This window comes from Chinchilla lanigera, unplaced genomic scaffold (genome assembly GCF_000276665.1).
Source record: "Chinchilla lanigera isolate Chin_1 unplaced genomic scaffold, ChiLan1.0 scaffold00028, whole genome shotgun sequence".
In the NCBI taxonomy this organism is placed as follows: Eukaryota; Metazoa; Chordata; class Mammalia; order Rodentia; family Chinchillidae; genus Chinchilla; species Chinchilla lanigera.
In genome coordinates, this window is record NW_004955429.1 from 8,735,743 (window position 1) to 8,757,042 (window position 21,300).

Here is a 21,300-nt window from a genome sequence, read left to right on the forward strand (position 1 = left end):
GACTACATGAAACTTTGCTATGGAGACAGTGTAAAGGTCAGTGGCTGCCAGGACACGTGTGGAGTAGGTGGATGAAGAGGAATGAGGAAGGGAAGAACAGACTTGTACAGTAGTGAAACTGTTCTGTGTGGTAGTAAAATGGATATATGTCCTCATACCTTTGTGAAAACCTAGAGAACTGTCAAACTGAGAGAAAACCCTAATTGAATCTATGAACTTTGGGTGATAATGATGTGTTAGACTAGGTTCATGTTCTCATCTGTAACAAATATACTACTCTCATTTGGATACTGACATTTGGACAGGCTCTGTGTGTGTGTGTGTGTGTGTGTGTGTGTATGCACAATATGTAGAAGCTTTCTATGCTTTCTGCATAATTTTATTTTGCTGTGAAAATATAATTTTCATAATATATAATGCACACCTATGTCACACGCATTATTTTAATATACTGATATTGGTATACATAAATACTTATTTTGAACTACCCAGGCACACTGCACACACACACACACCCGCTACATGTGGTTTAATGACTTACCTCTTCAATGACTATTCAGACTTATGATCAAAGTGCAATGTTTGGACTTACAACCTGCTCTTTTTTTTATAGTTATGTACATTGTTTCTTTATGCCTTATTGTCTCTTTTTGGACAGTAAGTTTGTTTATAGAGTACTATAATTTTGACTGATTTTACTGCACAGCATAGTACTGTAGTTTTATGTTCTGTTACATGTTACAGTAGTGCATATAAGAGTTACTCAAATAAAAGCAAAGTCAAGTGGGAGTTTCCTTTGACCATTTCTTTCTTCTGAATATTGTAATTTGCATACTATATACAATTCTTCATTTAGTGACCAATTCACTTAACGACTTATTCACCTGTTGGAGTTTGGTCATTAAATAAAGAACACACGCACACGTGTTTACTAATATACCTTAGAATCTGTATTGAGGCTGTAACTCATTTGGTCCATTTCTTTTAGAATTTTGCTCTTCTAACTTCTCTAAATCCCTTTTAAAATGCAGAATCCCAACATTTAGAATCACCATATTTGATAAATGTAGTGAGTACTGACCAAACACATTGGTCCGTTCATCCCTGTCCAGTTAGTTGCTTAGTCAGGTTATTTAAAAACAATGACCTTGAGCTGCAAGGCCAGCGCTGCCTGAAAGATACAGTGTAAGGCCAGTGATGACTGTGTTAGCATCTTTGAAAACGCATGTGATTGTTCATTACATTAGAAGGCTACTCTGTAGGAGACTCTGACACTCTTAGTGCAAAACTGAACTTTACATCAGCGAAGCAACCTGAAACAGCAGTCTATGCTGACAGTGTCCTGCCTAAAGGAGTGCAGTTAAAATAGAAAGAATGAGCAAACATAATAAAGAAAGATAAGAGACACAGAAATATTGATGTGACAGAGAGAAAGCAAGAAAAACACTCAAAAGCTGTCAATTCCTTTTGACATGATTTGTTAAATATTTTAGGGGGGCTGTTGTTTGTTTTGCTTTTATTATGTCAACCTTTCTCAAGTTTCATCCAATCAGGGTCTCATACAGTCCTGATGCTGGAGACAGGAAGATAAAAGAGACTCCCATAAACACTTCACTTTTTTTTGCTTTTAAGAAATGGTTCAAGTTAGCTAGAACCAACAGTAAAGTATATCTCCTATGTAGTTTGAAAGTGGTTTAATTTTCGTATATGTAGCTGGGATTCAAGGTTGTCTGAACAATAAACTTACATACCACCAAATATGCTTCCATCAGTGAAGATCAAGGGTGTGGATTCGTAAGTATTACCTGGAAATGGTGTAGAAGACTTTTCTCTCTTGTCTAAAAATCTCATAATCAAATCTATATGTCATCAAGTGACCGCAGTTACGTCGGGACAATAGCATCCTTAGCAGATCTTTACCAACTAGAACTCTGATTTCTCATAGAATCTAGTTACAGTTGAGAAACTTTTACTTCACTTTTAGAGTACAATACAATGGCATCTCAGTGCCTAACTGAATTAATGCCACTAAGCCTCTATTAAATAAATATTTCTTATATTGATGAAAGTAAATCAATGCTTTAAGTATTAATTATGTTTTGCTGATAACTAAAGGGGGGTTAGATAAACAAAATGGATCAGTTACAGAATACATTAGCTGATTGTTTCAATTGATTTAATGAGCCACAATAGGAAAAAGTCAGATCAATGAAACAGAAACCAGAAAACTTTTTAAATAGAAGGTATTTCTCAGATATACTTGATTATGAATCTATAACTTAGTAAATCAAGTGATCATTCATTTCATATGGATGCTATGGGTTTTTCCAATTGTTTCAGAAGTTTTAAAGGATTTCATATAAAGAAATTTGGCAAACAACATTGTATAGAAATGTTTAAGAATAAACCTGTCATTTTTTCCTGCCGCGATGGCACATGCCTGTAATCCCAGTATATGGGAGGCTGAGGCAGGAGGATCGTTTTGAGTTCGAGACCACCCTGGGCTACATAGTGAGCTCAAGGCCAGTCTGAACTTCATAGCAAAACCCCATCTCAGAAAAGACAAAAATATAAAAAATTTTATAAACTGTCATTTTTGTTATGTAATATATTTAGAAGGGAGGAAAATAAAACCTAAGAAATTTTAAAAACATACTTGGGATAAGGGATGTTGAAATTGATGCTTTAAACTAACTTTAACATTCTCAGTAACCAAGAGAGCACTCAGCTGCCATCACACTTTTTCCTGTCCTACACACACAGATCCAGCCCATGACTTGTGAATGTTCTTTTGTTCTTCCACAGTGTATTAAAGCTTCATTGTTCAGTTACATTTAGACATAAGTGAAAATATATTTCTTAGAGGAAGAAAAGTTATTTCATACTAAAAATTTACAGTGAAATTCATTGAAAAACTCTCATGAATTTCATATAAGCTCAGTGAATGCCTATGGTGCCCATGGATAATCTGATGGATTTTTATCTTTGTGATTAATATGTTTAGTGAAAGCAAAATTGATTGTTTTGAAAAGAAAATGATATGCATATGAAACTGTAGTTTCAAAGGGAAAAAATTAAGCTGCATTGAACGCTGCCATAGCTGGTGACACCGATGGTAAAAAAGTTCATTATAAGAAATAATACTTCAGTAAAAGTCGGTAATCATATCTGGAAGACATTTCATTAACAACATTCAAAAATATCGCAAAACCTGACAGGAAGGACTGTATTACTGTAACTCATAAGAACTCTTGGTTTGAATCTATCTTGAATTAAGGTTCTGTCTCTCCACAAGAGCTCTCCAAAGAGTATACAAATATTAATTTCTTTTAAAATTTAAAAATCATGTCTTATATAGGGGTCAAAGGAGAACCAGGTTGATGTTCTTATTTCATTTCCATATATCTAACTGCTTACATATTCCTGGAAAATTGGAACATGACCTCAGTTTTGACTGTAGCAAACAACAGTGTCCTGGCACAGGTAGAGGTGGCTTGAAATCAGGTGGACAATATGAGTCGTGAGGACTTGTTTGGTTGTCAGATGGCCTATGCTAAGTGAAGTGTCAAAGATCAAACAGAAGATGCAAAAACAAAGGACACTGAAGAGTTTCCAGAAATTAGATCCAATGTGGAACCTGATAAGGATCTGAGCACAGATACCAAATACAAAGTAATAATTATTTTCAAAGTGACTAGCTGTAGCCAGTCAAGGATAGTGCTAAATAGTGAACAGACATACTAAAGGAATTTAAGAACTTGTGTGCATTCATATGTACATGTGTATATGTAGATTTGTATATGTATGTATGCATGCAGGTGGACACACATCCGGGTTACTTGAAGTGATGCCACTATTCCCTAGCCACAGAAAGGTTTGGGAAAGGTGGCAGTGGGCAATGAACAATATAGGCAGGAAGACATATCAGACTTATTCTCAGACTCTTCTTTTTCTACCAGTACATGTACAGGCTGAAGATTTGAAAAAAGCTGAAGAAACAGAATATATTAATAAGTGCCCCCAAATTAAGAGCTTTACTCTTTATCCATATTTGCAAAACTTATAGAGAATTCCTTCTGAACCCAAAAGATTGAGAATGCTACAAACGGCTGAAACCTCATACATGATAATTTTCTTTGCCTTCATAAATCCAACATAATCTAAAACTTATGTGAAGGCGGAAAAATATACAAAAGTCTGCAAAGTTAGAGTGGTTGCTGGCCTTAATATCTTTCTTGTCATGAGGCCTAAGAGACTCTAGTGGATCATAGATTTATCTTCGCTTTACCACTTCCAGATGGTGCTACAGTTCCATGCCTGACATGCCAGCGGTAGTGTGGCCTCGGTTATATGCAACATTGGACCAGGTCATGTACTTGGCCTAATTTAATGCTGCTGTGCTCAGTGATTTAGCCCATATTCATTCATTTAGCCCATATTCATTTCTGCCTTCCTAATAGAAACAATGAAAAGTGATTAATCTTGAGTTGTGTTGAGTTACCTTGTTTTATTACATAGCACTTGTTCTTGGAGATTTTTGGACAGCCCAAGCAGCTAAAACATGAAGAAGGAATTTAATAGCACATTGTTTTAATCTTGAACTCTTGACTTCTAACTTCAAGACCAATACAATTAAATATATTCTTCTCTTAACTCATCCTTCACAATGCCTTTAGCACACATTTTGCAAAGGAAAATGGTTCTCCAAGGGTTAAATTCATTGTCTCCAATTCATATTTAATGAACTGATGCATGATTTGGTCTCACCTGTGCTCATATTCTCTCCCCTAAAACCTGGAAGTTTCAGAGGAAATAATGACTCTTTCTGATGATATGACCAGTATTACACTCTTGGCTTGGAGACTTAATGTCATCATGAGTCTTATGGCTGGGAAATGTCTTACTGAAAGAAATTATGAGCTAGTGTGTCAGCACCAACCAATTATTAAATAGATTTTTCTATAAGTACAGAAGGTTTGAGAATGGACAGTAAAAAGATAATCTCTCCATCACATACTAGAAGTATATAGAGTTACAAGATATCTAGGCATTTCAGGCATTCTATGTGTGAGAAAAAGGTGTTCAATTTTATAAGCAGTTTGGGAACACGTGTTCTCTCTGTCTTGGGAGGGAAGCTGACTCAAGTGGACTCTATGATGGTCTATCAGAGACCTTTCATGTGTCAGGTCTGGACTACCTCTATGATCTAATCAAATAGAACCAACGAATATCATAGCATAACCAGTTAACAGGGCTCTAATTCTGAAGACAAAGCCAAATATATCTATGTTTAACTTAATAACTTTTTAGAAACAAGAATAAGTGTTTTAAGCTAAAGTATAGAGGGTTGTATATGATTGTATAATTATTTAAAAACACACACCTAATGTTTGTAGTCCAATTTCTGCCTTCCTAATAGAAACAATGAAAAGTGATTAATCTTGAGTTGTGTTGAGTTACCTTGTTTTATTACATAGCACTTGTTCTTGGAGATTTTTGGACAGCCCAAGCAGCTAAAACATGAAGAAGGAAGCTAATATATGCACATGTGGAAGGCTATAGCTATAATATCTAATCAGCAGTGCACAGATCATAATCAGAAAGAGACAGAAGTTGGACCTAGATAGTTTGTATCTTATACTGCCCTCCATATATGTCAATCATGTTTAACTAGCAGTAAAGACTCAGTCATAGGCTTTTGACTTCTTTCAATCCCTTTTTACAAAAACTAGGTTATTTTTTTAACTTCGTGCTTCCTACTTTGACCAAGCTTTTGTAGTAAGAAATGAAGACTCATACGGGCACACATAGTTTCTTGTTGAGACAAGAAAGGTATTTTTTTCCTCCAGATTGGCATCTGTTTGCTCATGTAGTCTTTTACAGGCAAAATAGTCCTACATGTTACCAAGATGCTTTTTAAAAGTTGATCATTCCGTTGAAATGAACGATCACTTTATTTACTAAATTTTACATTGTTCAGTATATGAGAGAGTTAACTTTTAAAAAATGCTTCCTGGTTTCTACTTTATTGGTCTATTCTTTTACTGTTGTAGCTTATTATTCAATGAAAACTGTCAATTAGCTAATGCATTCTGTAATCTGTTATGTTTATCTAATTCTACATTAGTTATCCATGGAAGTGTAATTCATATGTAAACATTTGATTTATTATTCATCAATGTAGGAAATATTCATTGAACACATGTCTGATGCTGTTAATGCTGTGAGATTCACTCGTTTCTGTATTTGTAAAAATAATCTTTTGCAAAACTAGGATATTCAGTGAAGCAGAGTCATGTTCTGGTGCTGTTTTTCAGGTAAAAGAGGTCTGGATGCTTTCCAACCAACAACATATGTGTTTCAGGGAGGGGAGAAAAATCATAAAAGTGGGCTCAATTATTAGCCCAGGAGAACAAAACAGAGCCAGATTCACCCAGGCAATGCAAAGCTAAGTCAATCTCTCTGACACAGTTGAACTGGTAAAATATTTGGATACTGAGCATTTCTGTGTGAATGGAAGAGTCAGCAAAGGTAATTTAAAAGTATACTATGTTTTTGGTATTGGTCATTAAACTCAGGGCCTTTGAACTAAGGTATATCCCCAGCCATTTAAAAACTTATTTTGAGACAGGGTCTCACTGAGACGTCCGGGCTATACTCAAACTTAGGAGCCTCATACCTTTGACCCCCCAGAGTTCCGGATTGCAAGTGTGCAGTACCACACTCATTTTTTAAAAAAGGGTCATTTTTTAAAACTGACCAGGAATTTAGAAACTTAATATTGTTTCTAAGTAGTCTAGAAATTACTGTTATCATTGTACCTTTTATTTTATATATACATTACATTACCTATATTCATATTGTCCATATATTTATAGACTATACTTATACATAATATATAATAAAGTAACTAGTCTCTCTCTCTATATATATACATGTATATATATTCTTGTGGTCAGTATCATTGTTCATATACAAACATCCATCTTTACACAAAGTGAGGACAGTGGTATGTGTTTTATCTTGAGTTTCATCTTTGGTATGAAGTGCTTGTCAAATCTAGGCTAAGGGGATCCAATTCACATAGAGTGATTTTTTCCATCATTGTCATCTGGATTTCTTCCCTCTAATTCCACAAAATTCTTTCCAGCCTGTTGATCAGCAGGAAACAAGAAAGAACCATTTCTTAGCCTAACAGGCCCACTCCTCCAAAGGTTGTCTAGCGGGCAATCAAGGATTTATTCCCTTGTGCCTCACGGTATTAACTTTTAAGATTATTTTCTGGTTCTTGTGTTTTTGTCTTCAAATCTAACATCATTTCTAAAAATAAAGCGAAGTTAGTCCATCCTCCAACAAGCCATAAAAGCTTCTTGACCAAAAATATTTTATTTAAAATTTGAAAATATTATATAATCCCACAAATGAATGAGGATTGACTGATAATTATTGGCTTTTAGCATTTTATACATTCACCACTATCGTAAAATGAAACCTCACGAACCACAGTTGAACTAGAATAATAAAAATAAGGCATGCCTTTAAACCATGTTTTAAATACTATATCTACAGCTGCTATCATGTACAACAGCATACATGGATATCTATTCAATACTGACTTGAAATTTACTTTGTATTTTTTCAATTATCCTGATAGTCAAAGATCAATCATCCTTTCTCAAGTCTAAAACAAAACAACAATAAAAACATGGCTATCACAATAGAAATATTTCAGTGTAAAAAGACAAAGTAGACATAAGACAAACAACAAATGTCACAGAAATCACTGTAACACCTTATACTGTAGGAGAACTGCAAATTTAGGGCTAAGAGAATCTGAATCAGACTGCCGTTTCCTGTGGGGAGGATTAAGATAAATTCTTCGAGTGAGCTTTTGGTCTGCCCTTGAAATTAGAGAAGAATTTACACAAGAGCAGTTAAAGGGCAGGGTATTCACAGCCAGAAAAGCAATAGAACTAAAGTCAGGCAAATGAGAATATGTGGAGCAAAACTACAGAAAGGCAACTACAGAAAGGCAACTACAGAAAGCCCTCTTGAACGAATAAATTTAATAAAAATAAAATAGATAAGATAGACATTGTACTAAAGGCTAGGAAATCTTAGCAGGCAATTGAGAACCTCTAAGCATTTTTCTCCGTCTCTATAACCTGTACGAATTCATCCATTTTGATTAATTTCCCTCAATCACTTTCTGCTAATTTTTTAACTTGCATTTTCAGATTTTGAATTTTGAAGCTATTAAATATACTCAGTTGTGTGGTTTTTTCAAAGATTCTCATGAGTAATAAAGCCTTGAAATAGAATTTGATCAGTAAAGTGGAATCAAGTGAGAAAAAAAAGATGAAATCTATAGAGCTTCCTTACTGGTATATTGGGAGTAAGGAAATAGACGAGTATAAAAACAAATAGATTTCAAAGTAAGAGTTTACAAAAAGATGGAAAGGCCCTGACAAATTGAAGCCATTTGCCTATGATTATTTATAACCAAGAGACTTAGAAGGTTTTCTTTATTAATTGGCAAAAAGGGAGAAGTGCCCATATATACAGCAAAGTTCTGTGAGTAGTAACCTCTATTCAGCAATGGCAGGTAAATGTGTGTATTCTTTGCTTTGAATCACAGCCTTAGTTTTTACCCCATGGTCCAGCTGAGAGGGAGGCAGCAGCATGCAACCTGAGCTCAGCATTTTGTAGATCTCTTACTGTTCCACCTCCTGATAGTGGGCATTTCCTGTCACTATACCAGCAAGGATGCCATACAAGCAACCTGCAGTCTCCCATGCTGGCATGTTTCAACCAAGGAAAAAGGCAACTGGATCCAATTGGGGCTTTTGTTAGTTTGCTTAAGTGCCAGCTTACCAGCTGTACACCATGAAACATTTCTCAGCAATAGTTTATTCATAGCCCAACAAATTATTTTTTATGTTTGATGCTGCTTCGAGCTGAAATGAAACCTTCCTAGAATTACAGATCTTATTTCTGAATTTTGAATACTGCCTTAAAATTCTTGATATACACGAGCATCTCAATATTTTCCTACATTGTACACTCCTAGAGATCTGGGAATATTATCACATATTTATCCATTCATTCCTCTCCAACTCCAGAGTTGCAGATGATAAATTCTTAACAAACGTTGACTGAATAGCAAACTTAAACTCATGAAAACACCTGAGTGAGACGATTTCTTTGTATAATTGCAGTGGCATTCCTCTTTTGTCTGCCTGCCCTAGCCCCTATATCCCTTTGACTCTATCTTCTTCCCTCCCTGTTCTGCATCTTCAGTGTCTTACTTTTACAATCTTAAGCCTCTTCTACAATTCCACCTCACTGAATTATGAAATGGCATAGTTGGAAGAATTTAAGAGACCATTTATTTTATTTCTCTGATGACAAACAGCCTGGGGAACTTAAATTATTTACTTATAATTGTACAACTGTTAGTGGCACAATTATGACTTAGACTCATGTCTCCAAAATTTCAGTCCAGTAGTCACCTTTCTATATCTCAGTACAGTCACACACAGCATACTGATCAATTTGCTAGATTGTGTCTGTCTGTCTTCCTCATGTAAGAGATTGAAAACAAAACCGGGGGCAGAGGTCTGCTGGGTAAAAAGGGAGGTACCATTTAATTTAGTTCATGATGACTACTATTTATGTACTTATTCATTCAATGTATTTAATTCTTTATTCACACAACATATTTATTGAGTTTCTAGTCCATAACAAGAACTCTTCAACTAAATTGAAAAAATATCTCTGCCTTTAAATAACATGGGTTCTCAGGAGATTACACCTGACCTGGAAGTGTTCCTTGGACTTGCTGTAAAAGTATATGATATGAAGCAAGAATGACAATTTCTGTTCAAGAATGGGATGCCGGACAAAGTGGCCCACACCTATCATCTCAGCACTCAGGAAACTGAGGCAGGAGGATCGCCACAAGTTCAAGGCCAGCCGGGGCTACAAAGTGAGTTCAAGGTCAGCCTAGACTGCAAAATGAGATTCTGTCTGAAAAAGACAAAACAAACAAAACAAAACACCCCTCCAAAAAAGAATGAGACAAGAACTATTTTTTCTGGCTCGCAGTACAACTATTTAAAACATAGCAGAATTTATAGCATCCTTTAGCCTTTGAATTACATGAATTTCACTCTTGTTGGACATCTTGTTGACACCTTGTTACTTGCTGTAAACTTATACATAATGTTACGATAAGAAGGATGTCCTAGGGTGATATTTCTTTTCTTTAGTATCTGAATTCATCTTCTAAAGATCTATTTTGTTCCATTCAACAAAAATGACGTCTTTGTGAAAAAAGTCCATGAAAAATTAATTTACTAAACTGGAGTTATCTCAGCTTTGGGAAATATAGCAGCATCTTTTGAAATGTATTTTGTTTATCTAAGGGATTTGTAAGACTAAGAATAGTAGTTCAACAAAGATTTTAATCAGTAGAGGACTAGATGTGCTAGATCATATATGAATTATTTTTAGATTTTTAAAGAAATGAGTCCTCATTTGACAGAAATAGTGGAGCTTGCTTAAGGAAGTAAAATTCCCAAATCCTGATGATAAACATTTCACAGATGTTAAAAGATCAGATCAAAAAGGTAATAAGTTGATCTGAAGGAAGATTTGAACCCAGTTCTTGACTATAGTGGAGGCTTCAATGTTTTTGTTCTGTTAGATCCTTAAGGTAGTTGGTATGTAGATGCACTATGTCAGTTCCTACCTCCTTCATGATGGGGAGTCCTTTCTGTGTGTCCTTTTGTCACTTGTTTTCTAAAAGGACATCAGTCATATTGGATTAAGGGGCCACACTACTCCAGTATGACCTCACACAGACTTGCATTTCAGTTATACATGCATAAACCTTATTTCCATATAAGATTCCATCCCAAGATCTAGGGAAGAATATGCCTTTGAGGGAGATATTATTCAAACCAGTACATCACTCAGTTATGTAGAAAGAATCACTTCCTACCTAAGGCTTATGATTTCAGTAATGTGTATTGATATTCTCTCCTTTATCAGACTTCTGTTCTAGCAAAATGGCATACAAATGCATCACATTTTCAAATGTCATATAATTTCACATCCATTGCTTCAAATACTTTACAATTTCCCACATAATTTTAAAACTCAAATTCCTACTAATCTTGTAACATGTTTCTTCCTCATGGAGAAAATGTTGCCCTTTTATATCAAATGATAGAAGAAAAAGAGAAAATAGCTCACACCCTCAGAAAATCACACAGTTAAAGAAAGCAGCTTCTGTCAATAAATACATTCCTCTGCTGACTCTGAATTGCTGGGGATGGTTTATTGCCTGGAGTTTGTTTCAGTTACAATACAGTGCTCATAGAAACCTAAAGCAATTAAGGGAGATTATAGAAGTAATAATGTAGAGGGTAAAGACTGGTGCATGTAGGGCTACTATTTTTAGTTCATTCTTCCAAATGGTGAAAAATACAGCAGGTAAATTGGGTGATAAATGCTGTTATTTTGTCCTCCTTCATAATATGGAAGTGTGCCGATAAAACAGAAAATTCAGAGAGGTATTTGTTAAAATCTGATCCCTTTTACATTTTATGCAAAACATAATGCTTGTTTTTTATCCAGCATTATTACAAAATGTTTAATAATTCTAACGCAGAATCATACTTATCAAATGTTTCTGCCTTTTCTTTTTTCTCCAATGTAAGTCTTGAGAAATTCATTATGAGTACATTGGCTGCTTTTTGGAAACCCAAGAAAGAAAAATCCTACTGCAAAACGAATTCTAGATGACCTGTTCTCCCACAGAATCAAGATCACGGCCCCAGTACAGTGATAGAACCGTCAGATGCCTGAACTACCAGAAGAACAAATCACGCATAAACTTACCTAAGCTAAGGTATAATTTGTTTTTACATTTCTCAGGGTTTTAAAGATATTTTTTAACTTCTCAAAAGTTAACTACTTGTATTAATGGGACTTATTAACTTATATAACTATTGAGAAAATACAAGATGCAAAATAATAATAAATAATAAAATAATAAAACTAGACCCAGCTCTGCTATATATTCCCATCAAAATTCCAGTAAGTAATTTCATTTAGGGAAAGAGTTAAAACAGTTATTTCAGGCTGGGTGTAGACCTCATTGGTAGAATGCCTGTCTAGCACGTTAAGGCCTTGTGATTGATTCTTGGAGCTATAAAAAATAAAAAATAAAAACAAATAAAACATGATTTTCTCATATGTAATTCTCAATTATACTTACAGAGACCTTCTATCTTCATTTTCTAAGGTAATATAACTTTTCCCAATTACGAGCAACATAGTTTCAAAATCGAGCAAAAAGTACAAAGGAAAAAATAAGTATCACTCATATTTTCATTTCTCAGGTACATATATTTTTATATTTTACATGTTCTTTCAGGCTGTCTGGATTGATATCTTTGTTAGACAAACAGAATATTAACATTGGCTTCACTTACATATTATTTTTCTATCATTTAGCAATGTATGCTTGTATTATGTATGTCTCATATTGGTTATACCTTTCATATTCATCAACAAACTATGAATGTTGTCTATCCTATAATTTTTCAATGGAAGAAATATATATTCAGCCTTTCTCAAAATTTTCCATCATACTACTGCAAATCACAGGGGAGAAAGACAGTACTTGTACTAGCACTAAAGATCAAAATCTCTTTGGAGCTATTTGATCTGCCTTTGGTATTCCACTACAGTACACTTGTGCTTACCTCAAATGTCACATCACATGCTACTGAAGTTTTCTTCCCAAATCTTCTAACTAATCTAATGTTGTTTTATTACATTCATCAAATTATATTTCATAGTCTCTGGCACATCACTATGGGCATCTATGAATCCTCCTTTTGGAAGTGTTGGCTAAACTTATGATTTTCTCAAAGTATTTGGCTGAAACAATAAAAAGCCATGCTATAGGAACTGTGCCTGAGGCTGTGGACTTTCCTTGAGGAACTGGGGGTTCTAAGAGGCACATTTATTACATAAAGTGACAAAGAGAAGACAGTTGAAGGTCTCATGCCAAAAGTCTTGGTGGGTTTTAAATCATCCTTGAGATTAAAGTCTGTTCTACAAGAATTGGGAAAGAATCAGTTAACACTTAGGTCAAAGCTACTGTCACAGTTAACACAATCAGTCATAACTGTTACTCTTATTCCTTTCGATAACAGTAGTTTTTCACATCAAATTTCCTAGTCTTGTCTTACACATTTGTGTACCAGAAAGTCAGAGAAGACTTTTATGGAACCACAGCTAGGAGGAGTTGAGGAAAGAAGTTACCAAGAATACACACTTGGTGTTGAAAAGTGGAGGGATTTTTTCCCTAAGACAAATGTTGAGAAAAAGAGTTTCAGATCAGAGGTGGAAAGGAGAAAACTTCAGGATTTTACTGCAAAATGGCTCATTATCCTGGGCAAAGCAACAAGACCACCAGACAATGAAGAAGGGCCAGGAAAAGACAAAAGATTCTAAGATTGCTGGAGAGGAGCCATGCTGGGGAGTGAAGACCAGTGTGTCTGGGATTCCAGCTAAGGTCTTGTGCCAGTGCGTTCAGTGGTCTCAATCTGCAAGAACACACACAGTTCCAAAAAATCTACGTGGGTTACCAACAATAACTTCAAAGATCAATGCAGCCATTATTACATTGCATGGACTGATGCAATGTAAGAATGATGGTGTCTATTACAGGGGTGACTGATAAATATTAATACATGCAGTGTGTTTAGCATAGAACCTGGCACACAATGTTCAAATCTATATTGAAATGGTAAAAAAAAAAAGGACATAACAGAATCCAAAGTGCTGCTTAGAATGGAAGAGAGATGCTAATCATTCCATGTGCTATTAAGGGGAATGTAGTAAGGGACTCTTTTATGGAAGAAAAAAAAAAAGGAAGCATTGAGAATCTAGAATTTCTTGTTTTATTAATGTTATTGGAAAACAGGTTTCGGGGAACAATCAAAGAATTAAAGATTACCAGGAATGATGATGGATACCTGCCATCCAAACTATTTGGGCAATGGAGGCCCAGGTTGGACAATTTAGGGAAACGCTGTCTCAAAATAAAATAAAAAGGGTCAGCAAAGATTTGAACACTTGCCTAGCTGGTGGATGATTCTTGGTTTCCGTGTCGGTTCCATACGTACACAAAGAAATAGACAAGATAATGATTACAAGAGAATTTTAACCTTAAGATTCGGGAGCGGTGGTCAGATGCTGAAAGGAAGCGAGTTACTGAAGGGGAACACCGACGAAGGTAAGAAGAAATGAGATGGTTCATTTTGTACATAAGCTATGCCACCTGGAAGTTGAAACTTGGTGTCATTTTGGATCCAGGGAAAACCTCAAGAAGGTTAAGAACTCAGAAATGTGGCCATAAAGAAAAATAAACTTTTGAAGAAAATAAGAACACTTTTAAAAGAAGCATGGCGTAGATAAAAAAAACAACTTTACTATTTATTGTCTAAAACTTGAAGACTTGAAGAAATTTAAGTTTAAGGTAAAGGGATGAGTCTTTCAAAAAGAGGTTCATGGCAGGACTTTTGGTTTCTTTTTAAACTATGACGAGTATTATAGATTATGCAGTAGAACCAAGAAGAGTGAAATGGCCAGTGAAGGGGAAATGCTAACATGAGTGTAGAAGACAGTTTGAAAGATAACGGAGGATAAGAATGGTCTTCACCAGGAGCAGCACTGGTGAGCCTGCAGGATCACAAAGCTAGAAAACGAAGCTATGTTAATGGAAATAACATTTCCATTTCTTTTTTTATGTTAGTGTAAAGCAGTTTTGTTGCCTGAAGACATGGAAATTTCATAGCAAAGCTCATGGGCGGAAAAATTTTAATTCTTACCCCCTTTACTTCTGAAATACGTGAGGACTATGTTTGGAATTAAATGTAATTCTGCTGAATTTCCCAAGTATTCTACGATAATTTCCCAAGTATTCTACGATTAGGTATAAAAACAATACGTATTCCCATTTCCCATCTTCCAAGGGAGTTACTTACCATCAGAGACACACTCTGGGGTGAAAGAGATGTCATCAAGGGCAATGAAGATGTCCTCACTTCCACCCAAATCAGCTTCAAATGCTACTTTAAATGGACTGTTACTGGAGAGAGACACAAGCCCATATGTCCATCCAGTTCTTTTATTTCCAGTCTCTGACCACACTAGGATGTCTAGTCCCGATTCCTCAATGATATACACCTAGAAATAGTAACAAGCAGAAAAAACCTTATGATTAGATATTAGAAGCATATGGATATATATATGTATATATACATATATATACACACACATATATGTATATATATGTATATATACATACGTATATATACATATATATATATATAGAGAGAGAGGGAGGGTTGATTAGCAAAAGAATAAAGACTCTGGTAATATGAAAGATCAATACATTGACTATCATATTTTCTATCTATACAAGTTGGGGGATATAAAGCCAGCCAATGCATGCTATATTTTCTCTGGTGTCATCACACCGATATGTATATATCAATAGAACATGAGCATAAGTGTAACCCTCTTAAGCATCTAAAAAGTTAGAGGATATATACAAATAAAATTTTTCATTGCTAAGAAATTTTGTGTATGGTATTACTCCAGAAAAAAGAAGAGGACCTTGAGAATAAATACATATGAGATTACACAATCATTTCAGAAATCAAAATAATGTACAGAAAATATTTAACCTTTTCTCAAGAAGAAAATCATCTGGGGTTGAATAAGATCACTATTTAGCACTAAAATACAAGGACTAGCAAACACAACAAAGAAGTATTGAAATATTAAAAGAGTAGCTTTGACGCTAACGATGCTATTAAATTCTAGTTTTTTAAGAGTGAAAGGAATTTATAAAAAATGCAATTTTCTATAGTTGTTTTCTAAAACTATATAAACAATAAGAAAAAAGTAAGGTTGAAAGTTTTTGTTTCTATTTTAATTCTAAAAACCAAACCTAAGGTCTTAAGCATGTTAGGCACTAACCCTACCACTAATCTATAGTCACAGCCCAAAATACTTTTCTACACTCTTTTTTTATTCAAATTTCAGTCATTTCACTCAGTTGCTAAGACTAGATATATTGTGTTATACTACATGCATATGCAGCTGTAATGTTCCTCAGAAATTTACTCATGATTTTTTAATGTGAAGAAAATAAGTCTTAGGAGAAACAAAAATACATGAATAGTAATTTTCTTCAATTGCAGTGCATTTTTGCTAGTGAATATCATTCTTTTTTTTTTTTTAATTCTTATTTTTTGGTTTTTCTCCGGTACCGGGAACCGAACTCACGACCTTGCGCTTGCCAGGCAGGCGCTTTGCCGCTGAGCTAAATCCCCAGCCCCCGTGAATATCATTCTTAATGAAAAGTATTACTTTCTCACTTTTCTTTTGAGTTTTAAAATTTATCTACACAAACTTTATCCCAAATGTTTACTACTTTATCCCAAATGTTTATTAAGTAAAACCACTCATGCTATTGCATAAAATGAAATTAAATTAATATTCAGAAATATTATCAAGAATCACCAAATATTCCAGAGCCAGAAATTAAGCGTGTTGCTAGTGGTCACTAGCAACAGTATAAAAGGTATAAAAGGTCTAAGACTGAGTATAAAGGTCTAAGTATAAAGGTCTAAGACTGAGTCAGAAATCCAATTGTTAATAAGAGTTAAACAAAGTACCAAAAATCTAGATATTTAAACAAGGGAAAATTGAAAAATTTGCTCAACTTGGAAACATGAAATGTGAGACTTTAATAACACTATAATCAAACTAAATGCTTTGGAAAATCAGACTTTTCCAAAGCACAATTCACTTTTGTATCTTGACACTCCATTCAGTGGAATACTGTAAGATACAACCTGAAAGGAGTTTGTGACAGCAGATGAATCCAGGACTGAGTGTAAGCGCCCATCCATGCCCAACAGTTTTCAGTTCCAGATCTTGGTGGGCACTTACCTCTCAAATTCATGCAAGTTTTTAAATGTACTTAATGCTAAGTTTATTTTTATTTTTATTTTTGGTACTGGGAATCAAACTCATTACCTCAGGCTTGCCAGGCAAGCTCTTATGCTGCTGAGCTATATCCCCAGCCCAAAATGCTAAGTTTCAAAGACGTGAGGTTTCCAATTCAACTTGTTGGTAAGAAGGCCACTGTATAGAATCTAAAGTGAACTCTGTTTTCAATATACTTTCTAGTTCAATCAAACTTTATTATATTTATTTTGTAATAAATGGAAAAATAAGGTCAGAAAAGAAAAGTACATGAAAATATAACCCCAATGTTTTCTGGTTTCAGTTCAAATTTGATATTCATGCATTTTATTCATATGTCTACTTTTATTATCTTTACATTCCATTTGGTTGTCTGGATTCAGTCCTTTTACTCCTCAGTCAATCCAACATGTTCTTGTCAAACTCATTTTCTTCCATTCTCTTTTTCAGTGAATTTCTCAAAAGCCATCACAAACCACCCTGTCTCTCCCCCGTGAGTATTAAAATCTCTGGTAAATGTCAACATATCTTATTCCATTATGTGACCCTATCATGACTCCAGATTAACTCCGGTCAAGTTCACTAACTCATTACTTAGTTTAATGAAAGCTTTTGACAACTTTATAGGTGTCTTTGTAAACCACCAATGTATTAAATTGAAAACTTATATGTTAGTTCCAGTATTTCTGTAGCCACAGTGGCCAACGGAAAAACTAGGAGTATTATTTAAGAACTCCACATCATACTTTTTATTCATGATGGCTAATGGGAAATGTGCAAAAGGTTAAAAATTATAATAAACATCTCTATCTCCCAACTGAAATAATATTCATTGTATTCTGAGAGTAATTTGGTAACAACTTGCAGGGAAAGTTTTATGTTTAATAAGTTAAAAGTCTATTAATTTGGAAAATAAAAAGGGTTAATATTATTGAAGAATAATTGCTTTTAACTTAACTTGTTATTCCTTTTATATTAATATGCATTATTAGTTTTATATATCATTGAACAAATTTTACTAAAAGCAATTCATGCCAGGATAATAATTTATTATTTTAAATAGATTTCTGAAAACGATACACTGAGTGAATTTCCTTTGCTATTTTAAGTTTTGGTTGAACAAAGACCTAGTAATATAATAATGGTCAACATTACATATTATAAAGCAATGTTTTTTATCATGAATTTCAATAAAACAAATGAAATCAATGAATATACAAATAAGGACATTAAAATAAAATTTACATTGTATATCATTAAAATTATAGTCAAAGGTTATAATCAAAATAACTACTTATAACATGGGGCAGGAAAAGCCTAAAGAGAGATTGCTAAATCAAAACATAGAATAAAATTATAAAGGCATCTAGATACAAATATTATAAGATTACCTACTTAAATGGTGTTTTTCTGACAAAGCTACTGCTCTGTATTTATTTAGAAATAACATTCTTTTGAAGAAAAGCATTCAATAACTATGAAGAAGCAATAGAAAAAGTGAAAGTTCATGGTAAAATTTAAGAATAGTGGGGATATTCAAGTCCTGCTATTTCTGCGATTCCACATGTCTAGGTTGCCTAGGTGAGCCTTTAAAGATCCTGATTAGCAGCTTTCCCTGAGTTTTTCTCCTGATGCTATTCAGAAACTCCAGGGGCCTTCAACTTTGAAAGGGGTCACTGGCACCCCCTTGGATTCTCTGAGCGAACACCTCTGGATACCAGAACACATCATCCATTTCATTAGGTATTTAGCTCATTAAAACCAGTGAATGAAAGGAACTAGGGTGGAAAATGTGACCTTCCCTGGCCCCAGCTGTTCTCAGAGCTTCTGCTAGGGATCTGCTCTTTAATCACTACTGAGAGTGTAAAGCAGTGAACAGAATTATTGCTTCATCCACAGAAGCATGTAGTTTCATATGGGTTTAATTTGAAACTACTGAGGTTCTATATCAGAAGAAAGGAAACATAAAGGGAAATTTCCCTCAATAATAAGAAGTGATAGGTTTTAAAACTAAGTTTATGAGGTGTAGAAATAACAATGCTGCCCAAATTAATGAAATTTAGCGCATAAACATATTTTATGCTAGGAGCCTCAATTTATACACGGGTGTAGGGTAAGACTATTAACTGCCAGCTACAGCTTGGAATTAGGGAAAGAGAAAGTTAAACAAGTAACTAAATATACAGAACACAAACTTCCTCCTTTTGATTCAGCAAATAATGGACATAGAAATCATCACTGCACTGCTCACAATAAAAAAATAACTAAAGAAAGTAAAAATCAAAAGGTTTTCTGAGATTTCTCAGGAAATTGAAGCTGCAGAGAAAAATCACTTTGTTGAAAATAGGAATGCTGGGGCTGGGGATTTAGCTCAGCGGCAAAAGCGCCTGCCTGGCAAGCGCAAGGTCGTGAGTTCAGTTCCTGGTACCGGAGAAAAACCAAAAGAAAATAGGAATGTTATGGTTTAGATTAACCATGTTCCCCCAAAACTCATGCGCTCAGAGGTGCAGATTTGGAGGATGATTTTGGAAGAGTTATGCGGGTGTTGTATATGTTAGTGGATTCCAATGGCTGAGTGTACTGTTGGAAGGTGGGGTACAGTTGGAAGAGGAGGGTCACTGCAGGCCTGACCTGGAAGAGTATATCTTCTTTCCCAGCTCCTTACTTCTCTCTCTGTTTCCCGATCACTGTGATGTGGGCAGCTTTCCTCTCCCCAGAACCTTCCACCACTCCATTTCTGCTTGTGAGCCTGCCAGCCAAGGACTGAAAATGGGAGTGAAAGCAAACCTCTCCTCCTTTACGTTGTGGGTGTTAGGTATTGTGTACCAGCGACCAGGAATGTGACAAAGACAATAGAAGAGGGAGAAGTATATTGCATCAAAACTTAGTAGAAGAGAAGCACGGGATGAATACTCCTACAGACAATAGTACAAAGGTAGGAAAATCTCAACTTGCTTGTGAGTCTACTTTGCAGGAGAAATTAAAAGACGTTCTCAGAGAAAATGATACAGGTCAGAGAATCAAATCTACCCAAAGAGCTCATGAGAAGAAATAAAAGCATACACGATACTTTTTTCTTATTTTAATTGATCTAATAGATAATTTGACCAAAACATAATAACAATGTTTTCAGGCGTTTTAGCTTATGGATATGCAAAATTAATGACTGCTATGAGACAAACAAGGGAGAGATTGGAAACACTCTAACAGAAGGTGTTCACACCACTCATAAAGTAGTATGGTCTTAAGAGGAGAATTACAAATATATACTGAAAACTCATGAAGAAATACTATAAAATACTTAAACAATAAATGTAATTGATATAGTAATACAGTAGAAATGAGAATCATAAAATGTTCGATAAAAATCAGTTAAGGCAAAAATAAACGGGAGACAAAAAGAGAAAAAGTAAAAGAAGAAAAAGGGGCAATAAACATGTTAATCCCAATATGGACAATCACTCTAAATGCAAATACACCAGTTAAAAGAGATATTTTCAGAGCAGTTATAAAAATAAAACCCAACTATATGCTGTATAGAAAAATTCAAATTAAATTTTTAATATGAATATAAAACCAAACTAACTAGATCAAGAAAGATATACTATGCTAGTACTCATTGAAAGACATCTGGAAAAACCTGTCTTAATGTTAGATAAAGAACAATGTAGAGAAAGGAGAATTATGAGGAATAATGAGACCATGCGTTATAGTCTGAGTGTTTTCCTCCTTCCCTAAATTCATATGTTGAAATATAGCCCCTGAGGTGATGATATTAATGATGATGAGATCTTTGGGAGGTGACAAGGTGTGCAGGTGCTTCTCTCATCAGAATGACGAGTGCCCATAGTAAAGGGCACTCTTTAAAGGAGTTTGTTCAATCCTTCTGCTGTCTTAGGGCACTGCTACAAATACATTTCCATTGTTTATAAATTATTCCATGTTAGATACTTTATTATACGAGCCACAATGGACTGAGACAGTCTTATATGATTATGTAGTAGTCTGCTCTCCAAAATTACATAACAATCCTTAACATATATGTACCTAACAGTAAAGCATCAAAAATGTCATGGAAAAACTCATAGATAGCAAAGAGAAATAAATGAATCTGTTACCACAGACTTTAACATTTCTCTATCAATAACTGATTAGAGAAGGCAGCCAATCAGAGTTGAACTGAATACATCAATCAACTAGATCTAATTTACTCTGGTA

General features: G+C 34.7%; 1 protein-coding gene across 1 annotated transcript in view; it reads right to left on the reverse strand.

The window, feature by feature from the left end:
- Malrd1 (MAM and LDL receptor class A domain containing 1) overlaps positions 1–21,300 on the reverse strand; it is a 600,954-nt gene that overhangs the window by 101,030 nt on the left and 478,624 nt on the right. Inside the window, exon 33 of the mRNA XM_005387237.2 lies at positions 15,069–15,270. Coding sequence (XP_005387294.2) covers positions 15,069–15,270 — 202 coding nt within the window. The remainder of the gene's footprint in view (positions 1–15,068; positions 15,271–21,300) is intronic.